Here is a 24538-nt window from a genome sequence, read left to right on the forward strand (position 1 = left end):
AGTCCACTTAATTGCGAAAGCCGATCCCATCAAGTACGTCTTATCCAGGCCGATCATCTCGGGACGTTTAGCCAAGTGGGCAATCATGCTTCAACAGTACGACATTGTTTATGTACTGCAAAGGGCAGTTAAAGGGCAGACATTGGTTGACTTCCTGGCAAATCACCTAGTTCCATCGGATTGGGAGTTAAGTGAAGACTTGCCCGATGACGACGTTCTCTTCACAGAAACCTCAAGGTTGTGGGTCATATTCTTTGACGGTGTGGCACGAAAAAGTGGTGCAGGGGCAGGTATCGTCCTCATTTCGCCAGAAAAGCACATGTTGCCTTATAGCTTCGCACTTGCCGAGTTATGCTCAAACAACGTCGCTGAATACCAAGCCTTGATAATTGGTCTCCAAATGGCCTTAGAGATTGGAGTAGCTTGTATAGAAATCTTCGGTGACTCAAACTTGATAATCAATCAACGCCAGTACGAGGTGAATCATGACGACTTGAAACCCTACTTCACTTACGCTCGCTAGTTGATGGAGAAGTTCGAAAGCATGGTGTTGGAACATGTCTCGAGGACAGAGAATAAGAAAGCAGATGCCTTGGCAAACCTAGCCACTTCCTTAACGGACCTGGATAATGTGCCCCTTAATATATCGCTTTGGCAGAGATGGGTTCTACATCTGGTTGGGACTACATATGGGGAAACGAATGCGATATCAGTCTACCTAACCAACGAGGAAGACTGGCGGCAGCCCATCATAAATTACCTTGAGCATGGAAGGCTCCTAGATGACCCCCGTCGTAAAATCGAGGTTCGTAGGAGGGCCGCGCATTTCATTTACTACAAAGGGGTCCTATACCGTCGATCCTTTGAAGGACTTTTCCTTCGATGCCTCAGTAAAGAAGAGTCAGCGAAGGCTTTGGAGGAAGCACACTCAGGCGTATGTGGCGCGCATCAAGGTGGACCAAAGCTACAATTCCAGCTAAAAAGAATGGATTACTATTGGCCGGGAATGATCCAGGACTCAATGGATTATGCAAAGAAATGTGAAGCCTGTCAATATCACGCGAATTTCATTCATCAGCCACCCGAGCCTCTACATCTGACCATAACCTCGTGGCCTTCCGAAGCATGGAGGCTTGATCTGGTCGGCCCTATAACACCTAAGTCATCAGCAGGGCACTCCTACATCCTCTTAGCCACTGACTACTTCTCAAGATGGGCTGAGGTTGTGCGCTAAGGGAAGCTAAGAAAGAAAACGTGGTGGATTTTATCCGTACTCATATCATTCATCGGTACGGTATTCCCCATTGGATCGTGACGGATAACGGAAGACAATTCTCCAACTGTTTGATGGACAGGTTGTGTGAAAAATTCAAATTCATGCAGTACAAGTCATCTATGTATAACGCCGCTGCAAATGGGTTGGTTGAGGCATTTAACGAGACATTGTGCAACCTACTGAAAAAAAGTTTCCAAGTCGAAGAGAGATTGACAGGAGAAGATCGGTGAAGCGTTGTGGGCTTATCACACCACTCACCGTACCCCTATAGGAGTCACCTCGTACTCTCTCGTTTATGGGGTAGAAGCTGTCCTTCCTTTGGAAAGAGAAATTCTATCGCTAAGAATGGTGGTGCAAGAAGGGCTCACTACAGAGGACAACGCCAAACTGCAGCTCTAAGAGTTGGAAGCACTGGATGAAAAACGATTAGAAGCTCAACAAACGTTGGAATGTTACCAGGCGCGAATGTCTAAAGCCTTCGATAAGCATGTAAAGCCTCGGTCCTTTCAAGTCAGTGATCTAGTGCTTGCCATAAGGAGACCAATTATCACGACAAGACATACGAGGAATAAGTTTACACCTAAATGGGAGGCCCTACGTCGTCAAAGAAGTCTACACAAATGGAGCGTACGAGATAGTTGATCAAGATGGGCTAAGAATTGGCCCAATCAATGGCAAGTTTCTCGAGAAGTTTTACGCTTAACAAATGTTAAAAAAAAAAAAAAAAAACCCTTTGTACGAACTACGTTACGACTTGATCCCTGTCATTATAAAGGGTACATAGGCAACTTAAAGAAATTTAAGTTTAGTCGCGCATAAAAAAAATCCTTTTTGAACTACGTTATGACTTGATCTCTATCATTAAGAAGGGTATGTAGGCAGCTTGAAAGAAACTTCAAGTTCAGTCCAGTTAAAAAAAAAAAACTTGAACTATGTCATGATTTGAACCCTTTCTTTAAAGGTACGATGGAAACTTAACAAAATTTAAGTTTAGTCCATCAGAAAAGGTACCACAACCACCTAAGTATGATACTACAAGATTGATGTTGATCATCCTCGTTAAAGAATGACATTCCAGATTAAAGATGTTCATCCCTATTGGGGGCAACACAATAGATTGAAGATGTTCATCCTTCGTAAGGAGCCAACACAGTAAATAAAAGACACACACTTGGAATGTGCTTCGCTTCCTCTTTAAAATCAAACTTCGATGCTCTTCAATCTTCAAGTTCAGAGGCTTCATCGATGCTCCTCCATATTCAAGTTTAGAGGCTTCATCGATGCTCCTCCATCTTCAAGTTTAGAGGCTTCATCGATGCTTCATCATCATGCTCAAGTCTGGAAGTTTTGCGATGTCATCTTCACGCTCAAAGTCGCGAAGTCGAGCTCAATGTGAAGATTCATCGATGCTTCGTCAAACTCAAATGCGGAGGATTTGCCGATGCTTTGTCAAACTCAAACGCGAAGGTCCCGTCGATGCTTCTCCATCTTCAAGTTCAAGGTCGGTGTGCATGGCTCAGCTCCATCTTCAATGACTCGGTCTACAAAATCATGACGCAGCTTCACTTCATCTCCAAAGTCTGGCGTGGTTCGCTTCATCTCCAAACTGATGATGCGACTTCACTTCATCTTCAAAGTCGTGGTGTGGCTTCGTTTCATCTCCAAACTGATAGTGCGGCTTCATTTCATCTCCAAAATGTTGACGCAGTTTCGCTTTATCTCTAAAGTCGTGGTGCGGTTTCGTTTCCTCTCCAAAATGTTGGCGCGGCTTCGCTTCATCTCCAAAGTCGTGGCGTGGCTTCGTTTCATCTCCAAACTGATGGTGCAGTTTCACTTCATCTCCAAACTGATGACGCGACTTCACTCCATCTTCAAATTTGTGGTGTGGTTTCGTTTCCTCTCCAAAATATTGATACAACTTCACCCCTTCTCCAAAATTAGCGTAGCTTCGCTTCCTCTCAAAAAATGTGGGTGTGGTTCCACCTCATATGCGAGATCAAGTTTGGTTTGCCAAGCTCTACCTCATATGCGAGGACAACTCTGGTCCATCCGGCTCCACCTCATATGCGAGGACAACTCGGGTCCGTCCGGCTCCTCCTTGTACGCGAGATCGACTCTAGCCAACCTGACTCTGCTCAAACGCTTGATGGCATAGTCTTCTCATCTTTAAAGTTTGATGGCATATCCGCCTCATCTTCAATACTCGATGGTATATTTTCCTTATCTTCAAATTTTGATCAAGGAGTAACATAACAAGGTAGACCTTATCGGGATCCTCCCTAAGGTGAAAGCATGGGAGAGTTGTAAGCCTTGCAGGGCCCCTCCCATGACGTTCAGGATATGCGAACAGTGCTACAAGGTAGACTTTATCGGGATCCTCCCTAGGATGAAAGCATGGGAGAGTTGTAAGCCTTACAGGGCCCCTTCCATGACGTTCAGTATATGCGAATGGTACTTCAAGGTAGACCTTATCGGGATCCTCCCTAGGGTGAAAACATGGGAGAGTTGTAAGCCTTGCAGGGCCCCTCCCATGACGTTCAGGATATGCGAACGGTGCTACAAGGTAGACCTTATCGGGATTCTCCCTAGGGTGAAAACATGGGAGAGTTGTATGCCTCGCAGGTCCCCTCCCATGACATTCAGGATATGCGATAGATGCTACAAGGTAGACCTTATCCGGATCCTCCCTGGGGTGAAAGCATGGGAGAGTTGTAAACCTTACAAGGCCCCTCCCATGACGATCAGGATATGCGAACGGTGCTACAAGATAAACCTTATCGGGATCTTCCTTAGGGTGAAAGCATGGGAGAGTTGTAAGCCTTGCAGGGCTCCTCCCATGACGTTCAGGATATGCGAACGGTGCTACAAGGTAGATCTTATCGGGATCCTCCCTAGGGTGAAAGCATGGGAGAGTTGTAAGCCTTGCAGGGCCCCTCCCATGACGTTCAGGATATGTGAACGGTGCTACAAGATAGACCTTATCGGGATCCTCTCTAGGGTGAAAGCATGGGAGAATTGTAAGCCTTACAGGGCCCCTCCCATGACGTTCAGGATATGCGAACAGTGCTACAAGGTAGACCTTATTGGGATCCTCCCTAGGGTGAAAGCATGAGAGAGTTGTAAGCCTTGCAGGGCCCCTCCCATGACGTTCAGGATATGCGAATGATAACTGGCAGAAATGTCAGTTATTACAAGCCTTTTATTTAGAATCATGAGGGCTAATAGGTAGAAAACGCGGTGATAATACTTAGAATTTGCGAAAAATTGAGTTTTGCGTCAATTAGTACCTAAATCCTCACTCACCCCAATATTATGCGTTACTTCATGCCAAAGTGTCTATTTTTGTAGCTATCGCATGAATCAAATGCATGCGTTTGAAATAAGCTATCGTAGACAAACACATGCGCTGAAGCCAGACGATCGCAAAGACAAACGCATGAGCTAAGCAATCGCAGACATTAATCACATGCGTCCAACGCATGGGAATTGCGGTGACCAAATGGAGATTTCGGCCACGAAGTGATAGCCATAATAGAAGATCGCAAGATGGGTAGAACGCGTTGATAACTTCAAGCTAAATTAAGCTCGGATGCATACCTTGGGAGTATCAACAAGATAAGGCAATGTGACAATGCCCATACCACGACAAAAATAGCAGTGAGCCATACCATCATCATTATAGCTGTCGGCGTCCAAACTCTATAAATAGCCCTTGGGACCTTCATTTTAAGACATCTGAATTTCTATCTCAAGGCAGAAGTTTGTGATCGCAGATGAGAGCTTGAAAAAAAATTTCAGTGAGAATTCTTCATCTCCACAACCTAGACCGAGTGACGATCGGAGCATTCGCCGGAGATGGAGCTCGAGAGAAACATCTCCACCATCCAACCATGGCACCACCGGCAGCCTTGACGTAGAGTCCTTCCTCTCCCTTCTAATCTCTGTGTTGTATTACATTTTAGCTTAAGATATTAAGATGTTTTATGATCAATGCAAATCTTAACTCCTTCATTGTCGTCTTCTTCATCATCTTCATCTTTATCATAGTTTATCTTCAACGTTTATTCATCAAAGAGAATCGCATGCTTAATCGTGTAGCCTAGAGATAGGACGCATGAAGCAACCCATTGAGAGGTGCGCGATGTGCGAGTATAATGAGTTAATCCTCTTTGCTTGGTGAAAGGCTATAGCAGCGCTTGTCTATGGGATGTTGCATTGCTTGTCTATAAGTTAAATAGTCGTGTCTAACTACCTGGGAAGGTAAGAGATAGAACGCACTAAAGCAAAGTTCGCATTGTTCTTAGAGATAAGCACAATCTTATGCTCGACGCAACCATGCACTATAGAGATATAGTCATGCGGCTGACCACCGAGAGGTGTGCGACGCGTTAGTGCAATGAGCTGGGATTATTCGGGCGATTTAAGATAATAAACATTACTATGCGTTAATGGTTGTTGTGTCTCTGCTTATTCTCATTGCAAGTCTTCTATTGCTCAATCTGTTTAGTTAGGAGTAGGAATAGTCTGTATATGTATTAAACTTCTTTTATTTTCCTTTTCATCGCCTCAAACGCATTGCCTCACAAGAATTATTGAGTGACAAATCCCTGTGTTCGACCTCGGATTACCCGAAAAACTTGCGTTTGCATTATACGTGGCGCAAGCGTAAGAAAACTTGTGATAGGAATGCGTGGTCATTACATATTAGTCTAACGCATGTTCATTCCGACGCATGACCTCAGACGCATGGGTGCAAACGCATAAGCTATGTCTAACGCATGAATTCATGTACAGTCCCATCCATCCATAATAAATAAATAAAACAATTCGTTCCTAAAAATATCAACAGCGAATAGTGCTACAAGTTAGACCTTATCGGGATCCTCCCTAGGGTGAAAGCATGGGAGAGTTGTAAGCCTTGTAGGGCCCCTCCCATGACGTTCAAGATATGCGAACGATGCTACAAGATAGACCTTATCGGGATCCTCCCTAAGGTGAAAGCATGGGAGAATTGTAAGCCTTGCAGGGCCCCTCTCATGACGTTCAGGATATGCGAACGGTGCTACAAGGTAGACCTTATTGGGATCCTCCCTAGGGTGAAAGCATGGGAGAGTTGTAAACCTTGCAGGGCCCCTCTCATGACGATCAGGATATGCCGATGCTACAAGGTAGACCTTATCGAAATCCTCCCTAGGGTGAAAGTATGGGAGAGTTGTAAGCCTTACAGGGCCCTTCTCATGACAATCAAGAAGCATGAACAGGCATACAATAGATAGACCATACCAAGGCCATTCCACAAAATATGCAGTTGTACTCCCTTGAGTTGCGTTTTAGCTTCTACAAAAAGAGGGACAAGTTAGTAAACCTACGCAAAAAAAAAAAAAAAAAAAAAAAAAAAAAAAAAAAAGAAGAAGAAGAAGAATAAAAGAAGAATAAAATACGAAATTTTCTTTTTAAAAAATGAAAGAAGAAAAGGAAAAGGAAAGAAAGGAAAGATTAGAAGAAGAGGAGGGGATGAGAATAATGGAGGGGTTTGGATCCTATTTATTGAGGTTCCTATGTTCCATAACAAATTAGGAAATCCAAATCAAATAAGGATTTGCTTCAAAATATAAGATTTTTTTTTTCTAATTTGATTCTATCCTAATGTCAAATTAAATTAAATAAATTCCCTATATAATTTGATTTTATTAGATTTTGTTCTTAAATTTATCTTTAACTAAAATTGGGACATATTCCAAATTTTATTCAAAATAAAATTTAAATTGTGGATAAAATCACAAATTAAAATTTGGCCATATTCCAAATTTTATTCAAAATCAAATTGTTCAACATTGAGATTAAATTGTAAATAAAATCTCAAATTAAAATTTGGGTATATTCCAAATTTTATCTCAAATCTAAATCACTAAATCACCAGACTTTTAGCCAAATTATTAAGGATCAAATCTCAAATTAAAATTTGGATCTTCCAAATTTTATATCAAATTCATCTAAATTTAGGTTCTAAATCAAGTTGTGGGAAATATCTAAAATTTATCCCAAATTAAAATTTGGCCATATTCCAAATTCAAGTATCCTATTGAGTTTTTATTTTCGATCAAAATAAATTACAGAAAAAAGTCTCAATTGATCTTTTATTCAAATTTGGGTATATCCCAAATTTTATCTTAAATCCAAATCAAATTAAATTGGGACAAAGTTCAAAATTTTTCGTAAATTTGGGCAAGTTAAACTTATGTACTAAATTCATAGTATGACTGACACATCAATTGAGGTCAAATTCAAGAACAAATATATTTGGATTTTGATTCCGACTTTATATTTTCGAGATTCATCCTATGTGCATAAATCTCGAAAGGGCATTTGTTGAATGAGAAATTTTAGACCAATCACAAGTTGTCACGTCATTTACTAAATCAATGATGAAATTCCAAATCATTAAATTTGGGCTCAATTAGGAGTTGACATATGTCCTGAATTGAAGTTGAAGACAAATTTCAATGACGCCACTTGTATGTTGAATCGCATAAGATTAATTTGACCCAATTTGATATTATTATTTGGGTCAAAGTTCAACTAAGCCCAAAAATAGGTTGAATTTGACCACAATGTCAAATCAGGGTCAAATCTGATTAATTGGGCCCAAAGGTCAAACCCATGGACCAACCAAGCCCAAGTCCAATTAATTGGGCTCAAAGGCCAAGCCCATGGATCAACCAAGCCCAAGCACACCTGTGCATTCTATAAATAGAGAAGTTATCCTCATTTAGAGGGGTCAGCAATTCTGCATTCCAGAGAGCTTAGAGGGAATTCTCTACAATCAGAAGACTCACCTGAAGACTGAAGTCCTTTGAAGATACAAACATTCTGAAAACTGAAGTCCTTTGAAGATGCAAGCATTCTGAAGAGATGCAAGCATTTGAAGAGATGCAAGCATTCTGAAGTCCTTTGAAGATACAAGCATTCTGAAAACTGAAATCCTTTGAAGATACAAGGATTTTTCTACATTCAGAGAGCCCAGAGAATTCATCAATAAGTAGAAGACTCCTAAAGCTGCACTCTTAGAAGACAGAAGACAGAAGACACTTGAAGACACAAAGACTCTTCCAAGACTTCTATTTCAAGAACGTTCGGTGTTTTTCTTCTTCAAGTCAAACACATTCACCCAGCTGAAAAAGAATCAGAGGATCAAGTACTAGAGATCGAACCACATCGCATCAAATTAACTTCAACATCAACACCAACTCAAGTTCAACTCCACGAAACAAGTTTCTCCAGAAATCTCGTGTGAACATATATAAATTTATATTTTAGTGTTTTGTAAGTGAGAAAACAATACATATTGAGTAGTTAAAATTTTGAAATACATTGATTAAATTACTACATGCTAAAATTTTGGATAAATAATCATCTCGTTTGTTACAAATTAGAATTTAAAGTCTAAATTATTACTTTCATCAAAAGTTTGATGAAAAGTTTAATACAAAGTACTTTTTCAACTTTAAATTTTATGACTATGATACAACTTTAAGCAAGGAAATTTTGCTTTTTTACAAATAAAGCCGCTTTCCCTATTTCACTAAACAGATAAAGACCTCGCCAAAATTGCTCGATATTCTTTTCATCCTTCCTCACCTTTCACTTTTAGTTTTTTTTTCCCCCAAAGAATTAATGTACTAAGTAAGTATTAACTCATGGATATTTGTAATGCAAAAAATTTAAAAATATATTACATTTTAAAAATATTTGTAAATATGGATGAATTGATTAGTCAATCTTTGAATTTTTTTTAATTCTCAATTTTGTCCTCCTTTGTCTTATTTTGTTGTACAACTTTTTTTTAGTCTTTTTATTTTATTTCTCTTCTTTGATTTTTGCTTCTTCCCTCCCTATTTTCATTTTTTCATTTTATTTTCTTTCTTAGTTTTTGCTTCTTCTCCTTTTTTTTTTTTTTTTAATTTTATTCTTTCCTTTATCCGATTTTTTATTCTTTCCTTTATTTTTTTATTTTCTTTCATTTCCTTCTTTTTTCCTTTCTTTTTTTCATTTTTTTAATTTTCTTTTCTTTCTTCAGTTTTTTATTATTTCTTTTTTTTCTTTCTTCAGCTCTTACTTATTCCTTTTTTTAATTTTTATTTTCTTCCATTTCTCCGATTTTTGCTTCTTCTCTTATCTTTTTTTTATTATTTTATTTTCTTGTCTTTCTCCGATTTTTTACTTCTTGTCTTTCTTTTTCTTTTTCTTTTTTAGTTTTTCTTTCATTTTTCCGGTTTTTGCTTCTTCTCTTTCTCTTATTTTTAAAATTTTTCTTTCCTTTATTTGAATTTTTTCTTCTCCCTTTTTTCCACAAGAATTATGAGACTGAGTTCCATATGCACGACTTGAAAGTATTCAATTCATAAGTGACTTAACACCAACAAGTCAATCATCAAGTTTGATTATTATAACAAATAATAAATATAAATAGCAAATGAAAGTTTATCAGTGATAGCCACTAATATTTTCTATCATTGATAGCTTAATCTTTGATTATATTTTCGTAGTTAATAGCCACTTGTAGAAATCTATCATTAATAGCCAACTTAGTGAATTTAATTAATAAAGTTGAATCTCGAACTAAAATGTAAGTGGAATGCCTAAAAGTTATCACTAATAGAATGTTTATCAGTGATAGAAGCTATCATCGAAAAGAAAAGAGACTTATAAATGTTTGGGAAGGACAAGAAAGAGGCAAAAAGGTGTTCAGTGGTTATGATTGATAGAAGCTACTACTAATAACATGTTACCAATGATAGGAGCTAATACTAATAGCATGTTATCGATGATAGAAGTTATCCGATAACACGTTATCGATGATAGAAGCTACCACTGATAGCACGTTATCAGTGATAGAGAACTATCACTGATAGCATGATAGTAGTGAGATCGTTGATAGCATCTCATTAGTGATGTTATCAGTGAAAGAAGCTATCACTGATAACTACAATATGAGTGATGTTAGTGATATCGGTGATAAAACTTAAGTGATATCTATATATCGAGTTTCTTTCAAAGGTGATAACCAGTTATAGAAATCTATCATTAATAGCCTTAAGTGTTAATATTTCAAGGTTGATTCTAATTGATGAAAGTCTATTAGTGATAATAACTGATAGCTGCTATCAGTGATAGCCATGATAAAAGATTATTAGTGATAACTACTATGGTAATCAAAGTTGTTGGTCTTTTTTCAAAGTTGACCACTATTTATAAATCTATCATTGATAACCACTGATAGCCTTAAATAGTAATATTTCAACGTTGATTCCAATTGATGAAAGTGAATCAATGATAGCTAATAATAATTGATAGCAAATTAAAAGTTAATATGTCAAGATTATATTAAATTTTCTAAAATTGAAAGCTATCGCTGATAGCAACTATCATCGATAGCAATTGATAGAAGCTATCAACGATAGCAGCTGATAGAACCTATCAGTGGTTATCACTGATAGCTGCTATCAGTGATAGCTTTTAATTTGAGAAAACTGGGAAGAAACGAAAAAAATGGGGGCTAGGCATGGGTTTTTTAGTCTTTTACCATTTTTTGATCTATATATGCAATTATTTTATCTTTGTACTATATATTCTATTATTTTGGGCTTAAATTCTATTTATGCAACTAGCCTTTAACTAATTGTCACATCAATATCCTTTTTAAAAAGTAGGGACGGCCAAATTATAATACGAACAAAGGAGTACCATGTATTCCCGTAATTCAAAAAATTTCTGGTTCGAAAATATCACTTTGGTCTTTTTATTATAAGATGTGTATTATTTTAGTCTATGTAATTTTATATGGGTAAACTTAGTCGTCAACATTTCAATCAAATTTAATTTAGCCTTTATCGTGTTTGTTTATGATTAAAGCTTCCAAGAAAAATAATTAGTCTGAATCAATATTTCCAATTATGACTTTTTTTAGTGGACATTGTTATAGTTATTATTATTGTTATTATTGTTATTACGCAAAGTTACACAAAAACTAACTATAATATTAAGACTAAACATGTTACTTTTGCAACTTCAATGACCAAAACTCATATTTCAATGGTCAAGAGTATCATTTTTGAAAACTTAAGGACTAAATAGAAATAAAGTAAATTTTTTTGCCTTAATTATTCTTATTTTCATTTCAACTATTTGCCTTCCCCTCCCTTCTATCTCTAAAAATATTCTCCATCCCAAAGTTTCATTTCAACCAAACCTTCAATAGCAACCCTCATGGATATTAAGGTTTATGTTACTAATCAATAACCTCAATCCCTTTGTTTTTCTTCTCCATCAACCACATTTTATTTTTCTATATATATTACCTATTTCCTATGTTAAATTCTCCCACCCCTACACTATTGGGCTTTATAGGTTTAATGGGCAGCGAGATACATTGTAAACTTGAAACAAAGTTGATTTGGTGGAACAACACTAACTCAAAAACAGTGTGCTAAAAGCGCAATCCATGTGAAGAATAATCTTCACCCTACATTTTGATGGTTGAGATTAGTTTCAAGCACTCTGAGGATTCTAGACTTTCAATGACTATTCTTTCTTTTCTTTGTTGCAGAAAGAAATCGAGAGAAAAAAAAAAGGGAGAACCTGAGGGAGATGTTGCTGGAGATCGCCTGGACGATGAAGCCAGCTATCGTCTAGTTGATTGAAGGTAAAACAGTGATTCGTCTAGACATGAGGCAATATTCATCTAGACGATGAAAGTTTTACTAAAGATCGTCTAGACGATGAGGTTCGATGTGGAGGAGAGTCTACACGATGGGAGTGCCGAGGTACACAATCGGTGTCAAAGAAGTACATGATAGAGTAAAGAAGCTCATGGAAGATGAAGAATAAGAAGGTTTTACGTGGTTCGGCCAAAGGCAGCATATGTTCGCAGAAAAGCTGATGATCTTGATAGGGGAGTTACAAAAGAATTATACAAGATAAGTCTGATTTGCTATATTGATCTCTCTGTATTTTTTTCCACTCTCTTACTTGTACAAGAAAATACAAATGTATATAAAGACACTTGTATGTAACTAATTTCTAACAACTTTGAAGTTGTTTTCATTATCTGTAATAATATTTACATTCTAACTAAACTCTGATATCATTTACTTTTATCATAAACTTACACTTTTAAAAAAAAATCATCTAAAATGTCATGTAGTAAAGATATTGTCTCTCACTAATATATCTCAACTATGGTATTGTTTCTCAACCAACTAAATTATACAATCACAGTTTGCCACATGAATTTCTTTTTCTTACTCAAATATTTTTTAATTTTTCCTATGATGTGTTTGCAGTGAACTGCATACAACCTAAGATGCACCTTAGTATTGATCTCTATTTTTTTTTAGTTATTTTTGTTATTTGTACTTAAAAAAAAAGTGTTCATGTTCATGTTCATTTCTTTTGTCTTTTTTATTAATGAGATCTTGTAAATCATATGCTAGATTGTGCAACTTTCATATTTTTGTTAGTCCTCGGTCGTGTAGATTTAGTATCACATCTGCATTTTTTAAGTTGAAATTATTATTATTCTATAACAAATTTGGATAAAAATTAACTTGGAGGAATTCAACCTTTATTGAAATTTCATAGACTAAAATTAGATATTTAAAAATATAATAACTAAAATTGACAAATTTCAAAAGTAGTAAAAAAAAATGGTATTTTAAACCATTTTTCTTATTCTACAATATCCTTGTACTTACATATTTTAACAATATTTTTAATTCCCTATATCACAAAACTACCACTTATACCAACTAATTAACAAATCAAATTGGAAAGATATCAATTACCATTTTAAAAGTCACTATCATTTATAAATTAAATTTAAAAATGAAAGAGACTTCTAGGCCTTTGCTGATTGAGTTTGAGAAAGTTGTTTGGGGGCTATAATTTGGTGATAAAGGTCTCTAATTTTCAAACCAATAATGGTCTGAAAAAGGCCTGTTCCATTATTGCTTCCTGGAAAATCAGAGTGCATCAATATTTGTTGAGTAATTTCACCATAATATTTGGTGGAAATGTTGCTTAGATGACTTTCTACATAGATAAGCTCATCCAATTTATCAAACTGTCCATCCATCTCCAACACAGTTACCTGAAATTACCGCAAAACAAATCTTTATCAATGAATTTTAATTTGGCATATGATCAAAACTTTAAGATGTTATGGTGTCGACAAACTAAGAAAACAAAAGAATCAATAGAGAGATTTACGTGGTTCACTAATAGTGTGTTAGCTACATCTGTGAGAGAGAGGAAGAACCGTTTTATTAGAGAGAGTTATTCATAATATAGATGTGCGTCTTAGAAAGTTTATATAATGCATTTTTCTAAATCCTAAGATCATAAACGTAAATAATTTAGAGTTTAAAATGCTACGTATCATATCCAAGATATTTCGAATATAAGAGATGGATATCATGATATGTGTATTTTACTATTTGTAAAGACTTAATTGTAACATTTAGAATTAAAAATTCGAGATTATATAACACTCCCATTTAATTCACTAGTGATTTTTGCAAGTTCCATTTGAAAATTTAGAAATAAAATAGGCTAAGCATAAACCTTTTTTTTATTATTATTAAACTAGCCCATTAAATGATTCCATTAAATTCCTAGAGAGATGAACCAAATATATCAGACTCATAAAGTTGACCACTAACACAAACATGAAAATTTAAGTCATTTTGCAAAACAAAAAAGTTTAACTCATTTTTATTTAAATATTTTTTATAAAAATGATTGAAAATACACTTCAAAAGTTATTTTGAGCAGTTGTCAAAACATTTTAATTTTTTTTTTTCAAAATTACTTATTTTTTAAATTAATCACTTAAAAATACATTCCAATTACACCCTTCACTAATTGAAAAATGTTTTTAACCCCTCTCTCCCAACTTTTAAATCTGTGTTAAAAAAACATATCACTGAACTTAAAAAGTTTGTCCCTGAACTTTCAATGTCATATCTAATAGATCTTTGATGTATTAAAATTTTTAAGAAATAAACTAATATATTAGATATAAAATTAAATTTTATGTCCAATGTCTAGTATGTCCATGAGTTTCTTTATATATATATATATATATATATAAGTCAAATTGGTTAAGTACATATTAGACACAAACTTGAAACTTCAAATATTTATTGGATACAAAATTGAAAATGTGAAGACTCACAATAGACCCATGTAACTAAATAAAAGTTTAGACCTCATTTCGTAACGATTTTGTATTTTTCTTTTGAAATTTTAAGTTTTGTTTTCTCTTAAACTACACACTATGGTTTTTCACATTTCTTGAAGAACCACTTAACTTTTAAGTCAAAATTTAAAAAAAAAAAATAAGTTTTTGAAAACTATACATTTCTATTTGTCAAATTTTGGGTTGGTTTTTTAAACATTAGTGCAAGGTGAATAGAAACTTACGAGGGATAGTATCTATAAACTTAACTTTAAAAAACAAAATAGTTATCAAACAAAGCTAACCATATTTTTAATTAAATACTACTTTGATCTATATACTTCTAATTTTTAGTTTATTTTGGTCTCTATCCTTTCAATTTTATTTCATTTTGGACCTTATACTTTTAAAACGTTTATTTTGATTCTTGTAATTTCAAAGGCCAAAATAAATATTTTAAAAATACATGGACTAAAATAAACCAAATTTGAAATTATTGAGACCAAAATAAACCAAATTTGAAATTATAGAGATCAAAATAAATATTTTAAAAGTAGATTGTGTGTAGCTCATCTAATTATATGTTCCTCACTCCTTTAGCACACAAAAAAAGAAATTGGAAAAAAAAATTAGAAAAATTAAAACCGCCACTTGATAGTATTATATTATATTAGATGCATCAAGATAGGTGCATTTAAGAGAACACCCAAAATTTTCTAGTATAAATATCGAAATGAAGTAAAGCAAAGAAAATTTAAACTAATAGACAAGAACCCGAACGATTAAACACAAAACTGTTAATTTATCTTAAAATGGAGAGAGAAAAAAAGAAATAAGAAATAAAAGTGTTTGCATGAAATGCATGAGTTGAGACAAGATTACCTCATGACCAAAGTAAGTTTCAGGGCCACAAGATAGCCTGATTCCAGGATAAGAACATGTAAGCTTTCTTCCACAAGGAATCCATGAGATTGTTGATCCTTCATCGAACAGGTAAACTGGATTGAAATTCTCTATTCCTTCTTTCATTATCAATCTAACCCTAAGAATTTTCCCTTCATTGTCATTTGGAATCAATCGCGTCGGCAACACTTCCATCACCGCATCTGCGTATTGCTTCTGTGGATCTAAATCCAAAACAATCGCCATTCAGATTCAAGTAAGTTTTTCTTTGCATCTTATTATCTATGGCGGATTTTGAAGCTTAATTATTACCGATATATGCGTCGAAATCTGGTTTTCGTGCTTCGATGCTTGCTTTGATACTCTCAAGGCTATGGCCTCTCTCTGCCATGTCTCTCTGCAATCGTTTTGATTTCAATTTCTAATTGGAACTGTAGAGTAAGTAGAATAATACTCTGCCCTACTTGATTCGTATATACTATTTGATTAATGTATACCTGAATCTTCCAAACAAATTTGACCTCGTTGCTGATATCTAAGTAAATGCTGAAGTCTAAAAGATCCCTAACTCGTGAATCGTACCTGCATAAACATAGATCCAATGCATGAAATTTCATAAAAATTACCTCAAATGGTTTCACATTGTCTTGGCCATAAAATTTTAGTGCGGATCCTTTCTCCTCTATTGTGGAAATGGAATGGTTTGGCTTTGATTGATCAGGTAACAGAGGATAAGAAAACATATGAAGATGCAAAGCAAAAAGGACTCTTCATTTCAAGTAATCCCTTCATAACAAAGTGGAAAGCTAGGTTTGGTTGATCAGTGATATATAGAAAATAAGAAAACATTGAAAACTCTTTACTTCAAGTGATCCCTTCACAAGAATCGAATGCAGGAGGAAGGGCGAGGATGTTGTAAAAATGGAGATATCTATTCAATTCCTTTCGCCCTTCTTCAAGAAGAAAAAGGGTTGGAGAAGTTTATGTCTCAAAGTATCTATGAACATAGAGATATTAATAAGACGCCTAGAGTTAATCGGTATTTCATAACTAATCGATTGAGCAGCTGTTCGTAAACGACTTAAAAAGGAATATTTGTTGTCGGATTCATATTCTGACATAAGAAGTTAGAGGTAAAAGAACTTACATTGGGTGTAGACCTTCAATGACGAGGATCTTAGGAGGCTTAATAAGCTCAGGTGGATCTAGAAGACCTGTAACATGATTATAAATAGGCTTCTCAACTGCAATTCCATCTTTGAGAGCCTTAACTTGCTCATACATGAGATCAAAATCATTGGCTCTTGGGTCAAGTGCAGTAACTCCCTTCTCTTTTCTTCCAGTTCTATCCAGTGAATGATAATCATCTAAACATATCACAGTTGTTGTGTCACTTATGAGTGTGTTGGAGTCTGGATTTCCACCTCTTGGTGGCTTTGCTGCACCTCCAAATACACTGGTTAGCCTTCTCATGAAAGTGCTTTTCCCACACCCTGAATCTGCTGCTAGACCAATCACAACTGTCTGTTGGTCACCAGCTGAGCAGGTTATCAGCCATGGGTTTGGGTTGCCTTTGCCTCTCTTGGATTTTTTTCCAGTTGTGAAGAAAATTACCTGTTCTTGGTGACGTCCTAAGCTTGTTTTTGATGATGAAAAGACTAAATTTATGTAGTTTAGGGACTTGGCTGTAGAGACTGTTGCCATGGTCTGAAATTTGGATCTTTGGTTACTCTAAATTGGTTTTCTGAAGCATAAAATGGGTTTGGCCTTCTCTTTTCCTTTCTTTTTTTTCCTTGCAGAGGAAAGATTTAGAACACAAAGATTTAGAATGGATCAAGAAAACAGAGAACTACTTGAAAAGGAAAATGCTATAATATATACTTACTGCTAAGTTTCTTCAATTACCCCTGATTGCTTAGTGAAATTTAGGTTGGAAAGAGCGGTTATGTGTGAGTTTTTGACATTGGACATTGGTAAAACTGTCATTTCCTAGTTTTTCTTATGAGAAGTTGAAATGTTGGATTTCTGATTGAAGATGGAGTTCTTGATGAGTTGATGACAACAGTGATGAGAGGAACTTTGTGGTGGATCTCGTTCAGTTTTGGATATTTTTATGCCACGTGGCAATGGTGGATTGGATGTTTATGGATGAGGAGTGAGAGGTGTAGAATGGAGAAGAGGTGAAAACTCTGAAATCCAAATTACTCAATCTTTGGCTCTTTGAACTGTACAGTTTCTCAATGTCCTCCATCAAATTTGGACCACAAATTCAATGAAAAGAAGAGAAGGTTGTTTGAGAAGACCATATATAATCGAACAATCTTAGATTTATATTTACATTTTAGATTGTAATTTATTAAAAGTAACCCCTGCAATTGGATCTTGACTGTTATTAATTCATCAATGGTAGAAAAAGAAACTTTCAATAGTAAAGTGGTGAATAGACATTGTTATGTATACAAGTATTACATGAGAATGACGATCAATGTATTTCTTACCTCTAAAGATTTGAGGTTTGAATCTCATTTTAAAAGGGCAAAAAATCATATTTATAAACATGAAATAAAATTTTCATGGAAAATTATGCTGACATTTTCATTTTTAAGGGGTTTGGTGCCAATAATGAGAGGGAGAAAAATGAGCAGTGTGAGAAATAGTTCACTTGACCACTTCAATGATGGTACCAATTGAAGAACCTCTTCAGAATCTCATTCAGCTTAATTTTTATACTGAAAAGAAAATTAGTTTTAGCCAACATACAAAGAGAAAATTAGACTTATTTTTCTTGTTTTATTCTGAATTAAATTTATTAATATAATCAAAGAATTTAGTTCTTCGACTTTGGAAGAACTAACAATCTAAACTACCAGATAACTAGCACTTTATGTTTCTGGTGACTTGAAATAGAAAAATAAAGTATCCAAAATGTGGTCTTTTCTGTTAATTACTAACCAATGCCTTTCAAATTTCTTCCCAACTAATTTTCAAGTATACACCCCACATTATTATTATTTATATAACTATTTTTAAATATAATTAGAGGTAGGGAGATTCAAACCACGACAGACCCGTATGCCAATTGATATTGTCCACTTTGGGCATAAATCCTCACGGTTTTGTTTTTGGTTTCATCCCAAAAGGCCTCATATCAATGGAGATAGTCATCATCACTTATATGCCCATGATCCTCCCTTGATAATCAATGTGAGACTTTGATCGCATTTCCAACAATCCTCCCCTCAAATCTAGGTTAACTCCTTTTCACTTGACATACTGCCTATCCAATAGAGTTCAACCACGGACCACACCATGACTACTTCCATGGCCCCACTATATATCTTTGTTCAGCATCGAGAATTCTATCGAGCATGATTAAGTTAGGGGCATGACTCTGATACCACTTGTGAGAAATTAAAAGAAAACAATAAAACTGAAAACACAAGAATTTACGTGAAAAACTCCCAATTCGGAGAAAATCGACCTACCAGAATTAAATCCACTTTGTGAAAATTTGTTACAATCACACAAAACAATTCTCTCCCGTGATTCCAATTACAAGAGCATCCTCTCAAAGCTTTTAAATACTCGTGATTCCAATTACAAGAGCACCCTCTCAAAACTTTTAACTACTCGCACCTTTTTTCTACTCTCCAACTAGAGAATACAAAAGGAATTTAATTAGAGTTAACACACTAAACTTAAAGTGTTTTTAACGGGGACAACCTGAAACTAGAGGCATAGGTTCCTTTACATGCTTGGAGCTCATCCCCATTTTTCAATTTAATCGATGTGGAACAAACCACACTTCTAATATTTTACCAAAATCCAACGCAGCAAGCAACATTAAATAATCTATGATATGATAGACCATACAAAAATACAGCACCAAATTTGCGCAAAATTATATATTTATATCACATCAACAATATCAAATCAATCAACTTTAGAATCCACATCTATCTCTCAGCTCATTAAAAAGGGGAAAAAAAATCCTAGAATACAATGACCATACTCCCCGCCACAAGAAATATCAACCCAAGGATTTAACAGCTGCCACATCGCAACCGTTGCTTCATCTCTCACTTTGCATCACTTGTTTCCTCTAAAATACAAATAGATTTTCTGCAAAAATAATTACAATAAATAAATAAGGAGAAAAAATAAGACGTTGAACAGATCCAAAATATAACCAAATTTTTGCAATTTAATAGAAGAAAAAAATGCAGAAGGCAAAAATCAAATAACGAACTCTCAAAACCTTTTGTTTCTGGTTTTCTTTAAAAATTAGACATGCTTACTCACAATTTTTTATAAGCCTCCCACTTTCTTCAAAAAAAAAAAATGACACTAAACTATAAATGTGTTTGGATTATATTTTCAAGTGTTTAATTTAAAAAATAAGTCATTTGGTAAGAAATTAGAGTATTTGGCAACCACCTAAAATAATTTTTCAAATATATTTTAGTCAATTTTTACCAAAAGTGTTTAAATAAAAATGAATTTAAAAAAAAAAAAACACTTTTTTCCAAGTCAATCCAAATGGTGCTAGATTCCGAAACGAAATTAAGTGTTCTCTTTTTCTAAAAAAAAAAAAATTAATGCTTTTAGGAAGTAGAGTGATAAATCAAGAAAACTACAAGAAAATCTCTAGTACTACATGAGCATATCATAGTTCATGTTATAATTTGCCTTCATAAATACTAATGGACCTCACAATGTAGTGGGTATCACACTATTCTTTAATACATGTTGATGTGACACCCAATAAAGGGTGGGAGTATGGAAAATTTTCCTCACGACCATGGTAAAAGCTTAATTTTCCAAAAAAGAAAACTAAAAATAAGATGATTGATTACCAAATAGGACTAAGAAGAAGATAAATCATAAGGAAATTAGAATATCGAGAATTCGAGATATTCATGACTTACCTGAAGGACCCACAAACTAAGAAGTGATTCCAAGCAAAAAAAGCCAAATCCAATGAGGTAGAATATCTGCAAAGAAAATCCCAATATCAGTCAAACTCGGAATAGTATGAGCGCTAACAAATAATAGGGAGAATCTGATCTTCAGTTACATTTATGTTTGTATTCCGTTCAAATGTGGTTCTATTGGTACAGCAGTTCAAAGCAATCACGTCACTCAATCACTAAATACTACGAAAACGTAACTAATTGTAATTGTAACAGTCCTAATAATAACCACCAGAAGCATATTCAAACATTTTTCAAAGTTCTCTCATATAGATCTAACGGCGTAAAATCATCAGCGAGTACAAAATCACACTATTGACATTGCTAAGGAACCTAGAAAGCTGCATATGCTTATGCCTAAAGAATGACTAGCAAGAGAGCCAAGACCAAGTAAGATAGTTTAAACTCAATTTTTAAGCACGAAGCAGGACCTAAAAAGATGCATGGGTGAGGCAACAAAGACAGTCCAATTTTTATGTTCACCATTCTATCATGATGAAAATTGATCAGATCCACCGTTCCTCTTTATAAATAAATAGACAGTCTACGAGATTTATAGTTGTATATTTTTATCTATTTGAAACTTACCCCAACCAAGACATGATCAGAAAAGACGTCGATTGCTGCTAAGATGCCCCTGAAAATGTTTAAAGGATATATTTAGCACAATGCAAGTGACAACAACGAAAAAAATAGGAGCTACTTGAACAGGCATAAGAATGGAACTTCATTTCATAAACATATTGAGGTTGAAGCATATTAGAAGCTGAAATGATAGCCATAAACTTACGTCAATGACTGCCCATGAAACACGACGGGAGGTGCAATGGCAGCAAAAATGCAAAATGCGATATGTAGCTGCACGGTGGTGGAAACTCAGTTAATGACTAGTAAACAAGGTTTCTTACCCAAAAATAATTATGACTACTAAATAAAAATAAGGGATAAAACTATCCTTATCTTGAAAGAAAAAAATTCACTACAGTATTTAGTTTTCATACCAAGTAGAACATGAAGAACCAACCAAACTTCAAGGCACTATCTGTCCTGCAAGTTAAATAACATGAGCAATACAAAATATCATCAGCAGTCAGCATACTGTCTACAGCATAGGATAATGAGCAAAAACAACAGTAGCATCTTAGGAAGTTAATAACAAGAATATAATGAGAGAGCAGAAGAAAAGAGCGGCTGGGTGAATACGAGGGAAGAAAGTAACCCAATAAAGGAAAGCCTCTTAACCCATTAGAATGAAATATAAAGATCATTCGATCTCACCTCATAGCACGGTATAGAGGCCTGTACCATAGCACATAGGAAAGAGGAATTCCAAGTATGGCATATATTACAGCAAGGAAAAAAATTTTGACTCCTGCAAGTGGTGACAACAGTCAACAACAAATCCATTTGTTGCAGCTTAAGGTAACCCATTGCACAAAAAAAGAAATTTGAGAGTAAAGTAATTACCCCCGCCTCTAATCCAGCAGACAGTTATAGCAATAACATTGAAGACCAAGCACAAAACTATACCTGCAAAAACATCAAGGGATAAAATGTAGAGTTCAAATAACTACGTTGCATGGCACACGCTTAGAAATGAAAATGTCAAGGATGAGAGGCAAGGCAAGAACTTGAGTGAGGTGAAGAGCATTATACACACATAGAAAAGCAACTCTTTGAAGAATGCTTAAACTCAAATATTTGGATTAAGTTTATACAACTAAAAATGTGGGTGTGGGGATCAATTACTGTCTCAAATACAATGCACCAGATGTGATTTTTTTTATTAGTAAAAATTAAAAAGTAAATAAATAAAAGGGGAGAGAGAGAGAGAGAGAGAGAGAGAGAGGGAAAGAAAAAAAAAAGGAGAGACAATTAACTTTGCATACCTAGCCAGCTAGCAAAAGCCAAGTACTGCAACTTCTGAGCATGTACTGGTATTTCATTAGCTATATCATGATGAATAATGGGGAAAAATGGAGGCCAGTTTCTATCATCAGCAGGGACACCAGCTGTGCAATATAGAAAAGGTTATAGACTGTCAATAGCTTCATAAAAACAAGAGCAAACAACATTGTATGCCATTTCTTGTAGCATCAACAACCTTTAGAAACAGCTTCTTCCCTCTTTTTGATTTCCTGGTAAAAATGAGGCATAAGAACAGTGAGTAAACCACTACACAATAAGAAATATCACATCTTTGTTTTTATTGTCTTTTTTCGGAATGGAATCGAATAAAACAAAATCAACTTGCATAAAGAAATGGGCATGTGAACAACTACAAAAATGTATTCATATATGTTGTCAAGTTATGGACCAAGCAGTAGGTAGTATCATTCAGCCTCACACGAACACAAATCATGGATATCAAAGAATAACCTTTTCTTTCCTAGCGAGTTCTGCTTCCCAAGCAGCAAGCTCTCTCTCCTTCTTCTTCGGATCCTACACAAACCAAATAAAACATTACTTCTTCAATTTAAAAAAAAAAAATGCAAGCAAGAAGGAGATAATATGATAGTCATTACATTCATCGTATCCAGTGGGATATCTACTGTAGCATCATGCTTCTGTCCAAAGCCCAGAGTTTCTGATACCATTTGGGGGATTCGAAACTTTGATCCAGGAGCACCACCACCTTTCTGCAAATGTAACAACAAGTGATATCATTACCATTTCAAGCCTCCTAAGAACAAACATGATTGGCTTACTTACAGATATCAGATGATGTTACAGGTGAATACAAAAGTACTACTAATGAGTAGAGCATTGTCAATAATCAACAAACAATTCCTTTCAATTTATGCATATTCAAATAACAATTCCACACAGATTGTAATGACGCTCATTTTCAATCGCAAATGATGAAACGAAATCGTCTTCCTCAGTATTTCCAAAACAACTACTACTACTGTAAGTCTACTTTTAGTATCCTTCAAATTCCAAACCTGAATTTCTACTTTGTCCTTCAACAGTTCCACGCCACTCCTATAATTCTCCCAAGATATTTCTCAGCAGCCATATGCTAACCGTATTCCACCAAATTTAGCAAGATTTCCCTCAGATCCAGCTTAAAGAACAATCCAACAACCTCACTCTCACCCTCTCAAAACTCAGAACCCGATCGCGACACTCGCCGAATACAAATCGCATGAAACAAGAAATGAGAGATGCATAGATCTATAGAAAACTGCGATTAAGCCACGAAAGAGAGAGAAAAAAAATTTACCGAGAATGGATTGACCTCTTCTTCCTCGAATGGATTGGGATCATTGTGGCGATTCATAGCGAATTTTCAGATCCCTAAATTTGAGCAAAATTGTTTTGTTGGAGAGAGGAGAAATGCGAGAAGGCGGTGAGTGGTTAGCGATAGAGTTGAGTGAAGGTTTCCTCTTGTAATGCCTTTTTATTACCGGTGCTTGTTTGCTACGCGGGATCTGGCTTGGAAATTTTAGCCAATGATTCTTTTTTGAATTTATATTATATTCTTTTCTTTTCTTTTCAATTCAAACTTATTTCAATTTTTTAAAATTTGAATTTGAACTTAAGACTTGGGACAATTCCAAAAGTTTTCTTATACTTTTGTTTATACTCTCTCATTTTTTGCCCTTTGGTTTCATTTTTTAGCCCTTCTACTGTTGAATATTATTTTTGTGCAGAAGGAGAAAAAATAACTCTTTAAAGTAGGGTAGTAATTACAACTTCACCCTCAAACTTTTAATTTTAGAAATTGAATCCTCAAACTTATGTAAAATCACGTTTATATCAGTTGAAAGGTAATCCATCAATGGTAATGTAAAAAGCGGACCTCAGTTGATTACTTTTATTATTTATCTATTTTCTGTAATGGTAATGAGATGTGGGACCCGTCTTGAAATTTGTAATCAAATTGTGTTATCTAATTAAGGAATGAAAGGTGCTCAATTGAAAATTACATGGGATCCATTACTTTTACCATTACCATTACCGTTGCAGATAATGTTACGTATGAAAATTTTGCCACATTTATTTATGTCTTTATCTTTATCGCTAGGGTCAAGTAGTAATAATAATGATGACGGTAAAGTAAAATGTGACAAAATCATAATTCTAAGTAAACACGGTAAAAAAAACAATCCAATTATGTTTGCAAGTCAGGCATATTACGATTCA

At 35.1% G+C, this 24538-nt stretch overlaps 3 protein-coding genes across 3 annotated transcripts; 1 reads left to right on the forward strand and 2 right to left on the reverse strand.

The window, feature by feature from the left end:
* The first annotated feature begins 544 nt into the window (after positions 1-544).
* LOC150032295 (uncharacterized) lies at positions 545-1506 on the forward strand. The gene is made up of 2 exons (XM_090306610.1): positions 545-1222; positions 1384-1506. The coding sequence occupies exons 1-2, from the start codon at positions 545-547 to the stop codon at positions 1504-1506; spliced, it is 801 nt and encodes a 266-aa protein (XP_090162736.1).
* An 11463-nt stretch (positions 1507-12969) lies between these two features.
* LOC120081424 (phosphoribulokinase, chloroplastic-like) lies at positions 12970-17485 on the reverse strand. Its single transcript, XM_039036272.2, has 6 exons — positions 17302-17485; positions 16564-17208; positions 15914-15998; positions 15729-15813; positions 15396-15640; positions 12970-13424 (listed from the first exon to the last, which is right to left on the reverse strand). Exons 2-6 carry the CDS (start codon positions 17118-17120, stop codon positions 13173-13175), a joined length of 1224 nt encoding a protein of 407 aa, XP_038892200.1. The 5' UTR covers positions 17121-17208; positions 17302-17485; the 3' UTR covers positions 12970-13172.
* Positions 17486-19306: 1821 nt separating this feature from the next.
* On the reverse strand, positions 19307-23843 carry SCAMP5 (SCAMP family protein). The gene is made up of 12 exons (XM_039036273.2): positions 23616-23843; positions 22915-23028; positions 22769-22831; positions 22494-22527; positions 22279-22401; positions 21857-21919; positions 21668-21761; positions 21391-21436; positions 21180-21247; positions 20978-21026; positions 20345-20410; positions 19307-19538 (listed from the first exon to the last, which is right to left on the reverse strand). The coding sequence occupies exons 1-12, from the start codon at positions 23670-23672 to the stop codon at positions 19506-19508; spliced, it is 810 nt and encodes a 269-aa protein (XP_038892201.1). The 5' UTR covers positions 23673-23843; the 3' UTR covers positions 19307-19505.
* Between the last annotated feature and the right edge of the window lie 695 nt (positions 23844-24538).

Source organism: Benincasa hispida, chromosome 11 (assembly GCF_027475165.1).
Source record: "Benincasa hispida cultivar pf3 chromosome 11, pf3_genome.v1.1, whole genome shotgun sequence".
Taxonomy (NCBI): Eukaryota; Viridiplantae; Streptophyta; class Magnoliopsida; order Cucurbitales; family Cucurbitaceae; genus Benincasa; species Benincasa hispida.

What these genes read in the sequence shown, in the direction of transcription:
- LOC150032295 (XM_090306610.1), top strand. Translation starts at nt 545, where the DNA reads ATGGTGTTGGAACATGTCTCGAGGACAGAGAATAAGAAAGCAGATGCC. An exon ending in ACTTCTCAAGATGGGCTGAG is followed by an intron (nt 1,223 to 1,383) that starts GTTGTGCGCTAA and finishes AAATTCATGCAG; the next exon opens with TACAAGTCATCTATGTATAA.
- LOC120081424 (XM_039036272.2), bottom strand. Translation starts at nt 17,120, where the DNA reads ATGGCAACAGTCTCTACAGCCAAGTCCCTAAACTACATAAATTTAGTC. An exon ending in AATTTGTTTGGAAGATTCAG is followed by an intron (nt 15,814 to 15,913) that starts GTATACATTAAT and finishes AAACGATTGCAG; the next exon opens with AGAGACATGGCAGAGAGAGG. An exon ending in AGATTTCGACGCATATATCG is followed by an intron (nt 15,641 to 15,728) that starts GTAATAATTAAG and finishes TTTTGGATTTAG; the next exon opens with ATCCACAGAAGCAATACGCA.
- SCAMP5 (XM_039036273.2), bottom strand. Translation starts at nt 23,672, where the DNA reads ATGAATCGCCACAATGATCCCAATCCATTCGAGGAAGAAGAGGTCAAT. An exon ending in AAGAGGTCAATCCATTCTCG is followed by an intron (nt 23,029 to 23,615) that starts GTAAATTTTTTT and finishes TTACATTTGCAG; the next exon opens with AAAGGTGGTGGTGCTCCTGG. An exon ending in CTGCTGGATTAGAGGCGGGG is followed by an intron (nt 21,762 to 21,856) that starts GTAATTACTTTA and finishes CACCACTTGCAG; the next exon opens with GAGTCAAAATTTTTTTCCTT.